Here is a 16,574-nt window from a genome sequence, read left to right on the forward strand (position 1 = left end):
AAAAAAGCCCGGATTTTGCCCGGAATCATTCAATTTGCCTGGATATTGCCCGGATTTTTGGTCGAAAATTTTTAAATCAAATGTCCGGCTCGGATACTACCTATAAATATTCTGGCAACATTATGTTTGAACTTAAGTTCTTGACCAAGCTGCGGGAATTAAAAAAGTATAAAACATCAAAAATCAAGTTTTTTGATTTTTTGGCCTACTACCTTGTAGTGGTAGATGCGAATAGAGTTGTAGGCAATAGTAGGCCTCGTGTGGTTCGCCTCACAAGCGGAATTCCTGCGATGCGAAAGAACCGTGCGGAACGAAGAGATGGAATGTGATGAAAAGTTTTTCAAATTAAATTTACCCTTCCGCTCATTTTTAACATCTCTCATCTTATTCTAATCTTCTATCCGTCTGTAATCTTTCAATTCTTGAATATTCTTTCTCGAAGAGTATAACATTTCACCGATATAACCGATAGAATAAATTCATACAATAATTTTTTATTAGGTTTTAGAAACAATTTTAAACTAAAATATGATGATAACAATACTATCATTTCCACTTACAAAAATAGTTAAGCAGCTCAAAAAACTTAAAAACTTATCGTAAAGTTATCCGAGATAGATTCAACGGATTAGCTTATAAAGTTACTTAATTCAATTCTCGTAAAGTGTTATGACTAAATTATTTTTTTTATAGTAAAAGCTAGTGTTGGACTCAAAATTTTAATTTTTAAATTTAATTAATAAATAATATATTCAATTGGGCTTGTTATGTTCGAGAAAATCAACCAACCACCTCAGTCCAATCTAGAAATAAAAAGGTTTATCTTATAATTTTTGTTGAAATATTTTTTCAATGTCTCAAAGCTACCCTTCTAACTCTATCTTTGAGCATATTTCGGCTAATACATTTTAAAAAAAATTGGAGCTCTGAAATTTTGGTACCTATTTTAATCGCCAAAAGGTAGGCAACAGAAACTCCATGATTAGGTTTTATAGGGTAGTAATTTTTTATCGAACACGTGGTGTCGTCAATTAGGGTAGGTGCCACATGGTCAGATTATGACTCCAAATGTTATTTCTGAATACCTAGTTGTGATTGATATGTTATATGATATGATATAATATGACAGTAATCTATTTTTTACGGCTAAAATTCAGAGTAGAAATTCATAAAAAAACAAAATCCCGAAATTATACAGTGTTAAATTCAGTTCAAAGTTACATCTTATTCCTTTTTCCAACCCTGTTAGATGGCTCGCTCACTTTGAAGGTTTTCCTTTCCGCGGATCCTGATAAGAAGGAGGAAGTGAAAATTTTCCCAGTGCAGCGTCCTTCCCTCGACGGGCAAGAGAAGCAGCGGATCCGTTTATTGTGTCTTCTGCTGATTTAAAATTTTATAAGGTAAGATAACATCTCCTGCAGTCGTGTCCAAATTGTGGTGGATATTTGTGTCCTGATTCCTGTAATTGGATAGTGTGAAGAATGCTTCGTGATAATTTTTTGAACTTTGCAATTGCTATTTGAAATCAAGCAAGAAAATCAGTGTTAAATTATCCAATGAAATCTGAAGTTGTGTAATCATCGAAATCTAATCCACTGGAATAATCCTCGTTCCAGGCCTTATAAGAAAAACGGAAAATCGAATCACCAAGAAATGGCTTGTCCATTTGCAAGGCCGGCCCCCACGGAAGGATTCACCCGGCAGCCGTCGATTTCCGAGGGCCACGGATGGAATCTGGACGAAGATCTGAGCGAAATTCCGGACGATGCCCTGGCCCTAACCCATCTGAACGCTGCCATCCAATTGCTCACTGCCCCATCGGTAAGTTGGTCTCCCTTTTTAAACCAGGAAAAAAGGGCTGAAGGAAAATTTATCGACGGTCGCCATGTTGGATTTTCCGATCGATGAGCTGACCTTCCCTTCTCGGATTTCGGTTGACTCTCGTTGTTTTGAAGTGACTTTTCAATTCTCCTCCTTTTTTGCTCCATCACTTTCCCTCGTCAACTTTCCTTCTGGATCCCCCAAAATCAAGAACGAAGATGTATACGAAGCGTTGATGTCACTAATCCAGAAGTACAGCAACAGGTGGCCTGGACTGGCAAAGCTGTGAGTGTGTTCGGGAAATCGAGTTTTATTGACGATTTGAAGAGCTTTTTTTCTTGTTTTATTTCAGAAAATCCGATAAAAACTCTTTGTCCATCTATCCACATTACGACTATTTGGCCGATGTGCAGGACAACTTGAATCAAATTGATGGTGAGTAGAAGTTCGTAGTCAAAGACAGCACTTTGAATAATTTAATTCGAGTTTATATACCATTGCATTTAGTACAGTTTCTCAGCTTAATTTTTTAAATCTCAACACGACATAAAATTCAAAAAATTGAAATCAGAATCCAAAGATTAAACTTATTTCTAATCTGAACCTGAATCGGAAATCTGAATCTGAATTTGAAATCTGAATCTGAAATCTGAATCTGAAATCTGAATCTGAAATCTGAATCTGAAATCTGAATCTGAAATCTGAATCTGAAATCTGAATCTGAAATCTGAATCTGAAATCTGAATCTGAAATCTGAATCTGAAATCTGAATCTGAAATCTGAATCTGAAATCTGAATCTGAAATCTGAATCTGAAATCTGAATCTGAAATCTGAATCTGAAATCTGAATCTGAAATCTGAATCTGAAATCTGAATCTGAAATCTGAATCTGAAATCTGAATCTGAAATCTGAATCTGAAATCTGAATCTGAAATCTGAATCTGAAATCTGAATCTGAAATCTGAATCTGAAATCTGAATCTGAAATCTGAATCTGAAATCTGAATCTGAAATCTGAATCTGAAATCTGAATCTGAAATCTGAATCTGAAATCTGAATCTGAAATCTGAATCTGAAATCTGAATCTGAAATCTGAATCTGAAATCTGAATCTGAAATCTGAATCTGAAATCTGAATCTGAAATCTGAATCTGAAATCTGAATCTGAAATCTGAATCTGAAATCTGAATCTGAAATCTGAATCTGAAATCTGAATCTGAAATCTGAATCTGAAATCTGAATCTGAAATCTGAATCTGAAATCTGAATCTGAAATCTGAATCTGAAATCTGAATCTGAAATCTGAATCTGAAATCTGAATCTGAAATCTGAATCTGAAATCTGAATCTGAAATCTGAATCTGAAATCTGAATCTGAAATCTGAATCTGAAATCTGAATCTGAAATCTGAATCTGAAATCTGAATCTGAAATCTGAATCTGAAATCTGAATCTGAAATCTGAATCTGAAATCTGAATCTGAAATCTGAATCTGAAATCTGAAATCTGAAATCTGAATCTGAAATCTGAATCTGAAATCTGAATCTGAAATTTGAATCTGAAATCTGAATCTGAAATCTGAATCTGAAATCTGAATCTGAAATCTGAATCTGAAATCTGAATCTGAAATCTGAATCTGAAATCTGAATCTGAAATCTGAATCTGAAATCTGAATCTGAAATCTGGATCTGAATCTGAAATCTGAAACCTGAATCTGAAATCTGAAATCTGAAATCTGAATCTGAAATCTGAATCTGAAATCTGAATCTGAAATCAGAATCTGAAATCTGAATCTGAAATCTGGATCTGAAATCTGAATCTGAAATCTGAATCTGAAATCTGAATCTGAAATCTGAATCTGAAATCTGAATCTGAAATCTGAATCTGAAATCTGAATCTGAAATCTGAATCTGAAATCTGAAATCTGAATCTGAAATCTGAATCTGAAATCTGAATCTAAAATCTGAATCTGAAATCTGAATCTGAAATCTGAATCTGAAATCTGAATCTGAAATCTGAATCTGAAATCTGAATCTGAAATCTGAATCTGAAATCTGAATCTGAAATCTAAATCTGAAATCTGAATCTGAAATCTGAATCTGAAATCTGAATCTAAAATCTGAATCTGAAATCTAATTCTGAAATCTGAATCTGAAATCTGAATCTGAAATCTGAAATCTGAATCTGAAATCTGAAATCTGAATCTGAAATCTGAATCTGAAATCTGAATCTGAAATCTGAATCAGAAATCTGAATCTGAAATCTGAATCTGAAATCTGAATCTGAAATCTGAATCTGAAATCTGAATCTGAAATCTGAATCTGAAATCTGAATCTGAAATCTGAATCTGAAATCTGAAACCGGAAATCTGACATTTTTGAATTTCGTCTTCAAATCCTTGAATGCCTTCCTCATATTTGTCATATTTTGAATTTCGTGTCTTTACTAAACGCTCCAAAGTAGGCAATAAATTACTACGAATTGTTAGGAGTTTGCCAAGTCTGCAAAGTTGTTTAAAAGATTGTTTTAATTGGAATGTGATTCTTAGTATACGTGTACAAAAACTTGATTTAATTTTGGATATATTTTTTTGTCCAACGAGTTGGATAAAGGCCTTCTACTCATAAAGTTTTACTTCAATCAAATTTTGTTCTTGAAGTTTTGCTGTGTTCGAGTCAGCAGAAATCGTTCAAAGATTGTGACCCAAACTCCGATTGTCTCTTCAACAGATACCGCGGCATGCGACATTCTGGTTCTTCTGGGCGAGGAGCTGATCCACAAATCATGTGTGGGCCTCATCGAGCGTGCATTCAAATGTATGGGCTCCAACCTTCAGGAGTTCCTCGGTTCCCTAGACGGAGTCTACGACGTATTGAAGCTACAGGAAGAGGACATCTCCGATACGGGGTTCGTTTGTGCCGGCGAAGGGGAACTGATCTTCACTTCGGAACGTCCCGTCTTGGCTTGGCTGTTGTTGGGATGTTTGCAGGCCCTGAGCCGTCTGTTGTTCCACTCGGAGCCGCAGATCGACATGGAACCGATCGAAGGAGATGTACCGAGATATCGGTATCTGTTCAAGCTAGACGATTTGGAGGAACGCGTGAGCACTCCGCTGGTTGACGATGGCCGAATGCCGGGAGCTATGCGAGAGAGTGTGTCGTCGGATGCCAAGGATCTGAAGATGGATAATGATTTCTTCTGTAAGGCATTTCCGTGGCACTTTGTAATGGATGAAAACCTGGATCTGGTTCAGGTTGGTCAAGGTTTTAGCCGATTGTTTAAGAATTATATGGCGACTAGTGGGCTGTCGGCTTGTACTTACTTTCGCTTCAAGCGACCTCGTGGTCTGTCGCTGAAGTTTAGAGAAATCGTGCGTCGTACGAATACGCCTTTCATGATATCTCTACGCGCACCTCCAGGTCGTCCGGATTTCTTCGCCAAGGGGCTGGAGATCAAGGGACAGATGGTTTTCTGTCCGGAGTCAAACTCACTGCTGTTTGTGGGTTCGCCCTTTTTGGATGGTTTAGAGGGGCTGACCTGCAATGGTCTTTTCATTTCCGATATTCCACTGCACGATGCCACGAGAGAGGTCATTTTGGTCGGAGAACAGGCCAGGGCTCAGGACGGGCTGCGACGTCGTATGGACAAGCTGAAGAGCTCTATTGAGGAAGCAAATTCGGCAGTTATCAAGGAACGGAAGAAGAATGTCAACCTGTTGCAGCTGATGTTCCCGGCTGAAATTGCTGAACGATTGTGGTTGGGAGCGCAAATTGATGCCAAGACCTATCCGGACGTAACGATGCTGTTCAGCGATATCGTTGGATTCACCAGTATTTGCTCGACCGCTACACCGTTCATGGTCATCAGCATGCTGGAGTCGTTATACAAGCACTTCGACGAGCTGTGTGGATTCTTCGACGTCTACAAGGTGGAAACCATTGGGGATGCCTATTGCGTAGCCAGTGGTCTTCATCGGGCGAGCATCTTCGATGCTCATAAGGTAGCATGGATGGCTCTTCGGATGATCGAAACCTGCTCTCTCTTCAAAACTCATGACGGGAAGCACATTCGGGTAAGTGAAATCTCCCCTCAATTTTGAATTTCATAATCGATTTGTTTCTCCTGCAGATGCGCATCGGCCTACACACCGGTACCGTTCTGGCCGGAGTCGTCGGGCGCAAAATGCCTCGCTACTGTCTGTTCGGCCACAACGTGACCATCGCCAATAAATTCGAATCCGGGAGCGAGGCCTGCAAGATCAACATCAGCCACACGACTAAGGATTGGCTGATCAAACATCCGGGCTACGAGTTCCTGCTCGATCCGCGGGATCCGTCCTGTGTGCCGAAGGAATTTACCGAGGGCCGGGGCCAGACGTGCTACTTCCTGGACGGGTACAAACATCCTACCGGCACCACCGAGGGATCCTCGCTGCAGGAACATATCGAAGCGGCGATGAAGCAAACGATGCTGGATTCTAACGAGGTCATTATCGTGGAGGAAAACCAATAGGTTGTTCGGATCGGATTTAGCGAAATTTAGAATGTTCGGAACAAATTTTCCCCATGGATTACGCAGGATTTGCTAGAATCATTTGGTAGATTTCATCATCATGTGGCAAACGGCATAGCAAGTAGCAATATTTTATGTGAACTATTATAGGAAGAGACTATCTCACTATGAATTGTTGTAATGATCGTTGTATGATTTATTTTATTGACTAATAAATGTGTTATGTTTCGGATAAAATATAAACTGGATTGGTTTGTTTTTCGATTGGATAGAGAAAGGTTATTCTTTAACTCCTTAATGCAACACTAATTTATTGCAAAAAATGCAAATCTACATATACATTAAAAGGTAATAGTTCACATTTGAATGTATTCTTCAATTTAAAGGGTGATACGGTAAAAATTTGGTCAATATCAACTTGACGTATTTCTTTCAATTTTGCATTTAAAAAACCTGAACACCCCTCATTTTGAAGGTGTGTGTGTAGAATGTTGCTCGTATTTTGATTTTGGAATTCACTCTTCAGTTGTCAAAATGCCGTCCAAGGAAGAAGAGCAGCGTATCAAAATTATGCTCGCGCATCTTGAAAATCCGAGCTACTCGCACTCAAAGCTGGCAAAATCGCTACAAGTTGCCAAATCAACCGTTACAAATGTAATTAAAGTGTTTGGGGATTCGAAAACCGGAAGCCGCTGAGACGACAAAGAGAGTTGCCGGTAGTTTCAAGCGAAACCCTAACCTCTCTCTCCGAGATGCCGCAAATAAGCTGTGTGTATCTTCTACAACCGTGTATCGAGCCAAAAAACGAGCCGGACTATCGACTTACAAGAAGGCAGTGACTCCAAATCGCGATGATAAACAAAATACGACGGCCAAAGCGCGATCCCGGAGGCTGTACACGACGATGCTGACAAAGTTTGACTGCGTGGTAATGGACGACGAAACCTACGTCAAAGCCCACTACAAGCAGCTTCCGGGACAGGAGTTTTATACGGCAAAAGGAAGGGGAAAGGTAGCAGATATTTTCAAGCACATGAAACTGTCAAAGTTCGCGAATAAATATCTGGTTTGGCAAGCCATCTGTACCTGTGGCTTGAAAAGCAGCATTTTCGTAGCTTCCGAGACTGTCAACCAAGAAATTTACGTGAAAGAGTGTTTGAATAAACGTCTGCTGTCTTTCCTGAAGAAACACGGTTGTTCCGTACTGTTTTGGCCGGATTTGGCATCTTGCCATTACGGTAAAAAGGCCATGGAGTGGTATGCCGCTAACAACGTGCAGGTGGTTCCCAAGGACAAGAACCCTCCCAATACGCCAGAGTTCCGCCCAATTGAGAAATACTGGGCTATTGTCAAGCGGAACCTGAAGCAGACCAAAAAAAACTGCTAAGGACGAGCAGCAGTTCAAGGCAAACTGGCTTTCTGCGGCGAAGAAGGTGGACAAGGTGGCTGTACAAAATCTGATAGCAGGGGTTAAGCGTAAGGCCCGGCAATTCGGAATTGGAAAAGCGGAAGCCTAACTGAATATTTTTCCTGAATTTTATACTAATTAAATTTGAAAAAGAAATTTAATTTGATTTTTTAAATAAACGATTTCACCGATTTACACGCGTTTTCCCTTGACCAAATTTTGACCGTATCACCCTTTAGTTATGTTTTTTCGAAGCAAATCGCCATGTTCAAATCGTATTTCAGATTTTCAACACTTTTAACGATTATTTTTACGAAATTTTCCAATTGTTGCATTGCAGATCCGAACTTATCCGGATAAAGTTGAGCAAACTGACATTTTCTAAGATTCGATAGCCTTTTCATTAATGGCCAATTTCAGTTATGAGAATTAACGAAAGACAATCGAATTGGAATTTTTCAGTTCAATTTCTCAGATTAATAAAGATCATAATCAAGAAAAATACGAAAATTTTTTGCCAAAAATTTTAGATTGCAGCTCCCTGTGCAAAAGATCCAAACAAATGTGTTTGTGTGCGTATCAGGTCAGTTCTCATTTCATTTTCTCCCCGACACGGAAAGCACACTGAAGTAAGTAATCAGAGACAAATTGAATGAACTTTCATCTTAAAATTTCCATATACTCAGTGTTCGGCATTAAAACGCTTATCGCTAAATTGTCTGTTCCGTTTTTGTTAGATCATTTTCGTATTCCTAACGGATGAACAAAATCAACCAGTCATAGAAGCATGCTGAAACATGCTTTTTTTCTAGTGTCTGGCGTTAAATCGCTTATTGCTAATTAGTCCGCTACTTTTTGGTTGACAAATTTATTTTCAGAAGAGATTTCTAGTGAAGTAACAGATATACACACTCTTCTAGGGGGCCGTTCACATACCACGTGGACAACTTAGGGGGGGGGGGGGGAGGGGGGTATGGAAATGTCCACGCTTGTCCACGGAGAGGGGGGTAGGGGATTGGGTCATGTCCACGTGGACAAACTTACTTTCAAAATATTTTATAAAGGTGAATAAATATTAAGAATCTTAAAATGGCACACTTTTCCAGTTTAAGTTTAAACAATATGTAGCTACTTGAAAGCAAGTGATAAATATGATAATAAAGAAATTTAAAATTTTGATTTTTTTAATATCAGGACATTCTCAATCGGTTTTACAAAATCAGCCATTTCTATAACAAAAAGGCAAAAAGTGGTGTTTTCTAACTGTCAAATTAAAGGTATTCAAAATATTTTTTTTTTTTAAATGTGTCCACGTGGACACCCGGGGAGGGGGGTAGGGGTTAGCTAAATGTCCACGCTTGTCCACGGAGGGGGAGGAGGGGGTCAAAAATCTCATTTTTCTGTCCACGTGGTATCTGAACGGCCCCTAGAGGCAATTATTCAAGCAAGAATGATGAATGTTATTTTCCACAAGGTGATGGAGATTGTTAATCCATAAGTTCTCCAAAAATGAAATTGAAAAATAAACATACATACACAAATGTAACGGATTTATTTACGAAAAGCGTTTTAATGCTGGCTTTTGCGAATATACCAAATGGCTCTAATACCAAATGGCATTATGCCAATTGCCATGTCATACACTCAGCTTGTACAGAGAGCCAGAAAACAGTGCTGAGGATTTATTAATCCGGGCATTCGGCGATTTAGCCAGATATTTTATTTCTCTAGAGATCAGACGTCTTTTCTTTTACATGCAGGTTCACTAGTTTATGACAGAATTTTTTTTCAATTCATTTTCAAAATAAAAATTTTATTTTTGACGATGTGCGCTTATATTGACAGAAACCCAAAAAAATACCATGATAAAAATAATGTATGAATGAAATAATACTTAAATATTGTTATTAAATAAATTTGTTGATACTGTAGCTTAATTTTTATTTATTGTTTTGCTTTTTGCTTGTCGTTTTCTGCAAGATGGTATTTTTAGGTAAAATTTCTAAAAATTTGCAATATTTTTGGAAAATAAACTTTTTTCAGTGTAGCTGACTCTCTGAGTTTTCCTGCTTTCTTTTACACTGAAAATCGAAAATACCCAAACTTGAGAACTGCCACCCGCCAAACCGAAGTTCTAGATTGACAACTTAAGTTTGTGAAAAAATCACAGCTTGCCAATACGCCAAACTTGTCCTTTAAGCGGTGAACTGTTTTTTTGGGGGGTTTTTGTTGTAAGCGCATCTGATTCTGTTACCTCCATCGTGGCAGATTTAGGTTTGGGGGGTAAGTTCAAAGCGAAGAACTGTTTTTTTTGGGGGATAACTTTTATTCCCGCTTCGTTCGCAGAACGTCTCGCTTATATACGATGATGTAGCTGCCTCACTCAACAAATCTTCGGTGGTCGAGCGGTTAGCATCCTGAGATGGTAATCGCAGAGCCATTGCAGGTATGGGTGTGATTCCCGTACCTGCAGTAATTTTTTTATTTTGATTTCCATTTTATTGCGGTACCAGATTTTGGGGGATGAGTTCTCCTTTAAGAGCTTAACTTTGGGTTATGCCTCCAATAGCCAAACCTGTAGGGAGGGAGTTTCATTCGGGTTGGCGGGGAAAGTTCTCAAGTTTGGGTATTTTCGAGGTTCAGTGTAAACAAAACACTCTCTCTCTCCGATTCCGATTTCGGAGCATAAACTGGTGTGGGTGTCTTTTTATCCATCGGGTCGGAATGAAAATAAACATGCCGCTTACAGTGTTGCTACATTTGAGGTCGAACCGATAATCAAGTTTTCGTATTATTTTAACTAAAAATTTGGAGAAAATATATTGTTGCTAACAACTGTGAAAATCTGTTGGTTTTACCGAAAAGGGTATTTTAACAAAATATTAGGTTTTCTGAATATTGAATTTCTTTTGCAACTGATTAAAAGTTTTGTATTTTACCCTGACACTTCATTAGACTTTTTCTTAATTGTGAGAAAAACCATTATTGGCTTTCCTTCAAGATCTTTTTGGGGTAGGAACATTTGAGTACAGAAATCAATTCTAATTGAATAATCTTAACATTTGAGTAGAGAAAAGCAATTATAATTGAATAACGGCAACGCTGCCCGCAAAACGGTTTCAAAAATGCAAACAAAGCAAATACTTCTTATTGGGGAAGCATTGGTGTTGGTGAGAATGAGAGAATTCAAATAAGAAAAACAACCTTTTTTTTGTCTCGCGGAGAGCGCTAGCTGGCTGAGAGAAAGAAAATTTCCTCTCGTGTGCTGCGCGGTTTTTGCGTTGGTGAATTTCGTCCTTTTTCGCAGTTGCTATCGAGCAGTTTCGAGCGTTGGTTGTAAATCAGAATTCGGGTGTGTGTTCTTCTTGGCCAAGGAGATTCCTACGTTTGGATGAAATTTTTCTTCTGCGTAGCAGTAATTGTTTTCCCAGGGAGTACATAGTGCGTTTCTGACTTGTTTTGGAAAGTTCCGGATTTTCTCGAAGGATCGTCTTCCTTTTGGTTCCGTTGTTACGGAGGAAGAAGTGTGAGAATTTTGTATTTTCTTCTAACGAGCTTCTTGTGAAAATGAATAATCAATGGAAAAATCAATGTCAATGAATTAGTTGGGAAGGAAATTGTACCTCGATGTGCTTGTTTGACCTGCTTTGTTTTTTTTCAGGGGTTAGATGCGGGGGTGCCAAAATTCTGGGAAGATTGGGGTGTCGTCATCAGTTTAAACGGAAGTTGTCTTGTTGAAATGTTTGACGATAGCCGGGAGGTTTCTACTTCAGCAATCCACCCACTACTTTTTTTTTAATGCAATGATGGTGGGGTGACCGTGAAAAAGTTGGGTATTTTGGGTTGCTTTTGTTTTCCACGTTGCTTATTTCACTCTTCTCATACTATTATTACGATGTTGTGCAACGTGTGCTAGCGCAAATTTCATCTCGCCCAAACAATAAATTTTGGACGTTCGGGTAGAGTAATTTTGCGTCTTTTTTAAACTGCGAAATAAAAAACACACTCCCCAACCAAGGAGAGGTATCCACTTTTTCCTGTGCAGATTTCCTTCCCGCATTGCCCCAACAATGTTGTCCGTCGTTTCGTAGTATGTTATAAAATGCGGTAATGTGTGTGAGCAACTTCCGATATTAAAGTATGAAGTAAGAGTAATAAAACAACCCAACACCAGAGAACACATCTCTATTCGCGCAAGCAGCTCGACTTGGAGTGAAGTTGAGGCGTACTGCGCGCCTCGCCTTGCGGAATATAATTGCGCTTTTATGAAGTTTTAGGGTGCAAGTGCAGCTCAGCCCTGCTGACGACGTACTAAATGTGAAAGTTGGTCTCGGGAAAGTGCATCGTCGTCTGTCTAGAGTGGATGATCGCGAGAGTGCAAGTTTGCCGGGGTCTCGTTGCGGAAGTATCAAAAGTTAAGGTTCAACCGTTGTAAACAAGCGACCAGTTGTGGATACGCGCGGCGTGCGGGGGGAAGCACGGTCCAAAAGAAGATATTACGTCGCAACACGCGGCGCGGTTCGGTACCGTTAGAATTTGGATGTACTACCCGCAGAAGAAAGTAGCGGTAATAGCAGTGAAGACTAGGGGGTTGCGAAATTGCAAAGTGAAAAAGCGTGACGACGACGACGGTGTGCCAAAATAAACATCCATTCATTTACTTAGCTGAATCAGCATCATGGAAACAGTGGCCCCACGCACTAACGGTGGTCTGCAAAGGCAGGAATCACCACGGAAAAATCAGCAAAACAGCAGCGAACCAGCATCCGGCGGGCTTGTGCCGCCAAGTTCTAAAACCAGCAATGGTTCCGGTGACGGAAACCATCAGCAGCAGTCGAAACCCAAGGAAGCAAAGCAACTGAAAGAACTGCACTATGTGAACCCATTTGTGCACAAGCTAATCTGGGACGATCCGATTGATAAAGTTAAGGTAAGCAAGCTATCATATCGCTTTATTGTTATTGCTTTCAAAGTTTTCCCACGAGAATCACACCCAATATTTAACACAATGGGGTGACTGTTAGAAGAAAAATTCTTCGTCATTCGAAAAAAAAAGTCGAAGAGATTAAAAGACAATTTAAATTAAAAGACATTTAATTTTTTAGAACAAAGGGAACGATTTAAATGAATTTATCCACATACTAAGCTCTATTTACACATTTGTGTTTTGATTTTTTCGCAAATGTTCAACAAGTTATAACAGAAATAATTAGAACTTTGTGTGGGTGAATGAAAAAAGTCTGGCTAAATTTAGTCTCAATCATTGAATGTTTGTTCAACTGTAATAGGAATTGAACACAATGAAGTACCTACTTGTTAAAAGAATTTTTTATTCCAAATTTGAAAATAAAAGAGAAAATAAAAAAAAAATATTTTTTTCTCAACGAAACGGACAATGCATCGTTTTTGATTTTTTTTTCATCCTTATACGTACAAAATTCTATTTATTTCTGTTATCACAACTGGTTGTATATTTAGAACGAAAAATGTTTGTACAACTGCGTATACCTACTGTTCAAAGAAATGACAATGGTTGTTTAGATGATTTATTTTTGTTAAACTTTAATTTATGTTATCACAACCGATTGCTTATTTTATTTTTTTTTTTTTTTTAATTTACAAGTTGTTTTATTAAGGCATTTTACTTATAAAGTTTTTATGTGCCGGGAGTATTTTTCCTAACTTTGGGTTAGTAAGAGGGGGGCCGTAATCGTCGCGGCTACTCAACTGTTAATTAAAATTTTATTATAGGAAAGGAAAGGGGATTAACTGGGGTCACTTCCAAGAACAGTTTCCGTTAGGGTCCGGTGGTGGCTTCCTGTAGCTGTGGTTTCGATAGCTACCTCAGGGTTTTCGATTTCCTGGCCAGCCTTCTTTGTGGTGTTGTAGGACCCGTCGGATGAAAGTTTGTTCTAATAAATAGACGAAACGAGCATTAGATAAAGTACAGACAGAGGGGAAGAGGACTAAACGACCAAGTCAGACATTTTAAGATATTTGTATATAGGGTACAAATATTCAAGATCTAAGTTTGCCAAGATGTCTCGAATTGGAACACCAGGTAGTTTACATCGGGCCCTAAGGGTATCCAGTAGCCAAGCCCTCGATCGATCAAACCGTTCACACGTCCACACAACATGATCAATGTCATGGTAGCCATCCCCACAAACACAAACATTGCTTGTAACTAGTTGTATACGAAACAAATGCGCGTCAAGCCGGCAGTGATTTGACATGAGCCGAGAAACCACGCGAATGAAATCGCGACTCATGTTAAAATGCTTAAACCATGCCTTCGTCGGAACCTTAGGGATAATCGTATGGAGCCAACGTCCCTTTGTGCCATTATCCCAGCTAGACTGCCAAGCGTTAATCGCTAAAGTGCGAGGTATTGAAAAATATTCATTGTAAGTTATTATCCTCTCAAAAATTTCACCTTGTAACGCGCCCACCTTAGCCAATGAGTCCGCATTCTCATTGCCTTGAATAAGACAATGAGACGGGATCCAAGCTAAGGTAATCCTGTACGAATTTTCGATCAAAGCGCCCAATATCCCTGAAATTTCCAGCAAAAAATGGGAAGAGCGCTTCATCAGTTTCATCGATCGAATCGCCTCAACGGAGCTGAGACTATCCGAATAGATGAAATAGTGGTCTACGGGCAGTGTGCGAATGTGTTCCAAGCTACAATAAATTGCGGCTAATTCAGCAACGTAAACGGAGCATGGCTCTCGAAGCTTGAACGAAGCTTCAAAGCGCTCATTGTACACTGCGAAACCAGTCGCGCCGTCAATTCTAGAACCATCAGTAAAGAACATTTTTGTAGGGTCAATTTCACGTACTTTTGATGCAAAGATTGAAGGAATGACGTTGGGTCGGACGTGATCTGGTATTCCACGGATGTCAGCGGTCATGGACAGATCGAATTTTATTAAGGAACTACTGATCGGGTAAAAGTGACTCGTGTCCGAATTTAACAAAGAAGGGTTTATTTCTAACTGTCTAAAAGTTTTATAATTGTTTACATATTTTACTTGCGAATTAATATTCATAAGCCTTTCCAAATTTTCTATCACCAAAGGATTCATAGTTACACTTCGAATTAGGAAACGTAGCGATAGATCGAAGAACCAATTTTTTAACGGCATTATTCCCGCCAGTACTTCGAGACACATCGTATGTGTTGATTGCATACAACCCATGGCAATACGCAAACAACGATACTGTATTCGTTCTAGTTTAATCAAGTGGGTATCCGCGGCTGACCCAAAGCAAAAGCTTCCGTATTCTATGACCGACAGTATCGTTGTTTGGTATAACCTGATGAGGTCCTGTGGATGAGCACCCCACCAGGTTCCAGTAATCGTTCTAAGAAAATTGATTCTCTTTTGGCATTTTTGTGTCAAGTACCTAATATGTTTTCCCCAGAGGCATTTAGAGTCGAACCAGACACCCAAATATTTAAAACTAAGAGATTGAGTTAGAGTTCTACCCATCATAAGGAGCTCTATTTGAGGAGGGGAATGCTTCCTTGAAAAAACTACTAACTCGGTTTTACTAGGCGAAAACTCGATGCCTAGATTCCTGGCCCAATGTGATAAATTATTTAGAGTTTCTTGTAACGGAGGTTTAATTTGAGTGCCTTTTTTACCTGTGATATGAACAACACAGTCATCCGCAAGCTGTCTTAGCGTGCAATTTTGTGCCATACAAGCATCGATTTCTCGGACATAAAAGTTGTATAGCAGGGGGCTTAAACATGAGCCTTGGGGTAGACCCATGTAACTAATTCGTTCAACTTTGGTTTCTCCATGACTAAAATGCATGATTTTTTCAGACAACAGGTTATATAGAAAATTGTTCAATATTGGTGGAAGTCCGCAAGAGTTAAGATTACTAGATAGCACTTCTATGGACACCGAATCGAATGCCCCTTTGATGTCCAGAAATACTGCCCCCATCTGCTCTTTTTGGGCAAACGCCAATTGAATGTCTGATGAAAGTAATGCTAGACAGTCGTTCGTACCCTTGCCTCTACGGAATCCAAATTGTGTACTTGATAACAGATTGTTTGATTCAACCCATTTATCCAGCCGAAAGAGAATCATTTTTTCGAGCAATTTCCGGAGACACGAGAGCATTGCAATCGGCCTATACGAATTGTAATCAGAAACTGGTTTTCCCGGTTTTTGGATGGCGATGACTTTCACTTGTCTCCAGTCATGCGGAACAATGTTCATCTCTAAACATTTATTGAATAAATTCAACAAGCGTTTCTTAGCGGTATCTGGCAGATTCTTCAACAAGTTGAATTTGATTCTGTCCAGTCCGGGAGCTGAATTGTTGCAAGACCAGAGCGCAAGTGAAAGTTCGACCATCGAGAATTGATCCTCCGTTTCGGGACTATTCTCTGTATTCCGATATATTTTCTGTGTTGGTACTGCGTCCGGACAGACCTTTTTCGCGAACTGTGTCAGCCATCGACTCGAGCTTTCCTCACTTTCGTTCGAAGGAGTGTAATTTCGCATGTTTCGTGCCGTTTTCCAAAGCGTGTGCAGAGACGTTTCTCGAGATAACCCATCCACGAATCGCCGCCAGTACCCACGTTTCTTGCCCCTGATCAAGTTCTTGAACTTGCGTTCCAAGGCCAAATAACGTTGGAATTTTTCTGGCAATCCGGTTCTGCGAAACTCAACAAACGCCTTGCACTTTTCTCCTCGCGCACGTGAGCAGTCTCCATCCCACCACGGAGTGGGAGGCCGTTTCTGTATCGTCGAATTGTCATTCCGTCTGACCTGTGCCCCGATTGCACAGTCCACAATTGTCCCGGAAATAAAA

At 39.4% G+C, this 16,574-nt stretch overlaps 2 protein-coding genes across 12 annotated transcripts in view; both read left to right on the plus strand.

The window, feature by feature from the left end:
* Positions 1-1,249: 1,249 nt before the first annotated feature.
* Positions 1,250-6,571, plus strand: LOC129749887 (head-specific guanylate cyclase). Its single transcript, XM_055745002.1, has 6 exons — positions 1,250-1,400; positions 1,617-1,821; positions 2,033-2,106; positions 2,174-2,256; positions 4,546-5,888; positions 5,945-6,571. Exons 2-6 carry the CDS (start codon positions 1,654-1,656, stop codon positions 6,326-6,328), a joined length of 2,052 nt encoding a protein of 683 aa, XP_055600977.1. The 5' UTR covers positions 1,250-1,400; positions 1,617-1,653; the 3' UTR covers positions 6,329-6,571.
* A 4,475-nt stretch (positions 6,572-11,046) lies between these two features.
* LOC129749892 (lysophosphatidylcholine acyltransferase) overlaps positions 11,047-16,574 on the plus strand; it is a 79,780-nt gene continuing 74,252 nt past the window's right edge. The window contains exons 1-2 of one of the 11 annotated variants that reach the window (XM_055745016.1): positions 11,047-11,262; positions 11,755-12,666. In XM_055745016.1, the coding sequence (XP_055600991.1) occupies positions 12,415-12,666 (252 nt within the window). In that variant the 5' untranslated portion in view covers positions 11,047-11,262; positions 11,755-12,414. The remainder of the gene's footprint in view (positions 11,263-11,754; positions 12,667-16,574) is intronic. The other 10 variants (XM_055745058.1, XM_055745050.1, XM_055745086.1 and 7 more) reach the window with 10 other exon arrangements.

The sequence above is a fragment of the Uranotaenia lowii genome, chromosome 1 (assembly GCF_029784155.1).
Source record: "Uranotaenia lowii strain MFRU-FL chromosome 1, ASM2978415v1, whole genome shotgun sequence".
NCBI lineage: Eukaryota > Metazoa > Arthropoda > Insecta > Diptera > Culicidae > Uranotaenia > Uranotaenia lowii.

What these genes read in the sequence shown, in the direction of transcription:
- LOC129749887 (XM_055745002.1), top strand. Translation starts at nt 1,654, where the DNA reads ATGGCTTGTCCATTTGCAAGGCCGGCCCCCACGGAAGGATTCACCCGG. An exon ending in AATTGCTCACTGCCCCATCG is followed by an intron (nt 1,822 to 2,032) that starts GTAAGTTGGTCT and finishes CCCAAAATCAAG; the next exon opens with AACGAAGATGTATACGAAGC. An exon ending in ATGACGGGAAGCACATTCGG is followed by an intron (nt 5,889 to 5,944) that starts GTAAGTGAAATC and finishes TTTCTCCTGCAG; the next exon opens with ATGCGCATCGGCCTACACAC.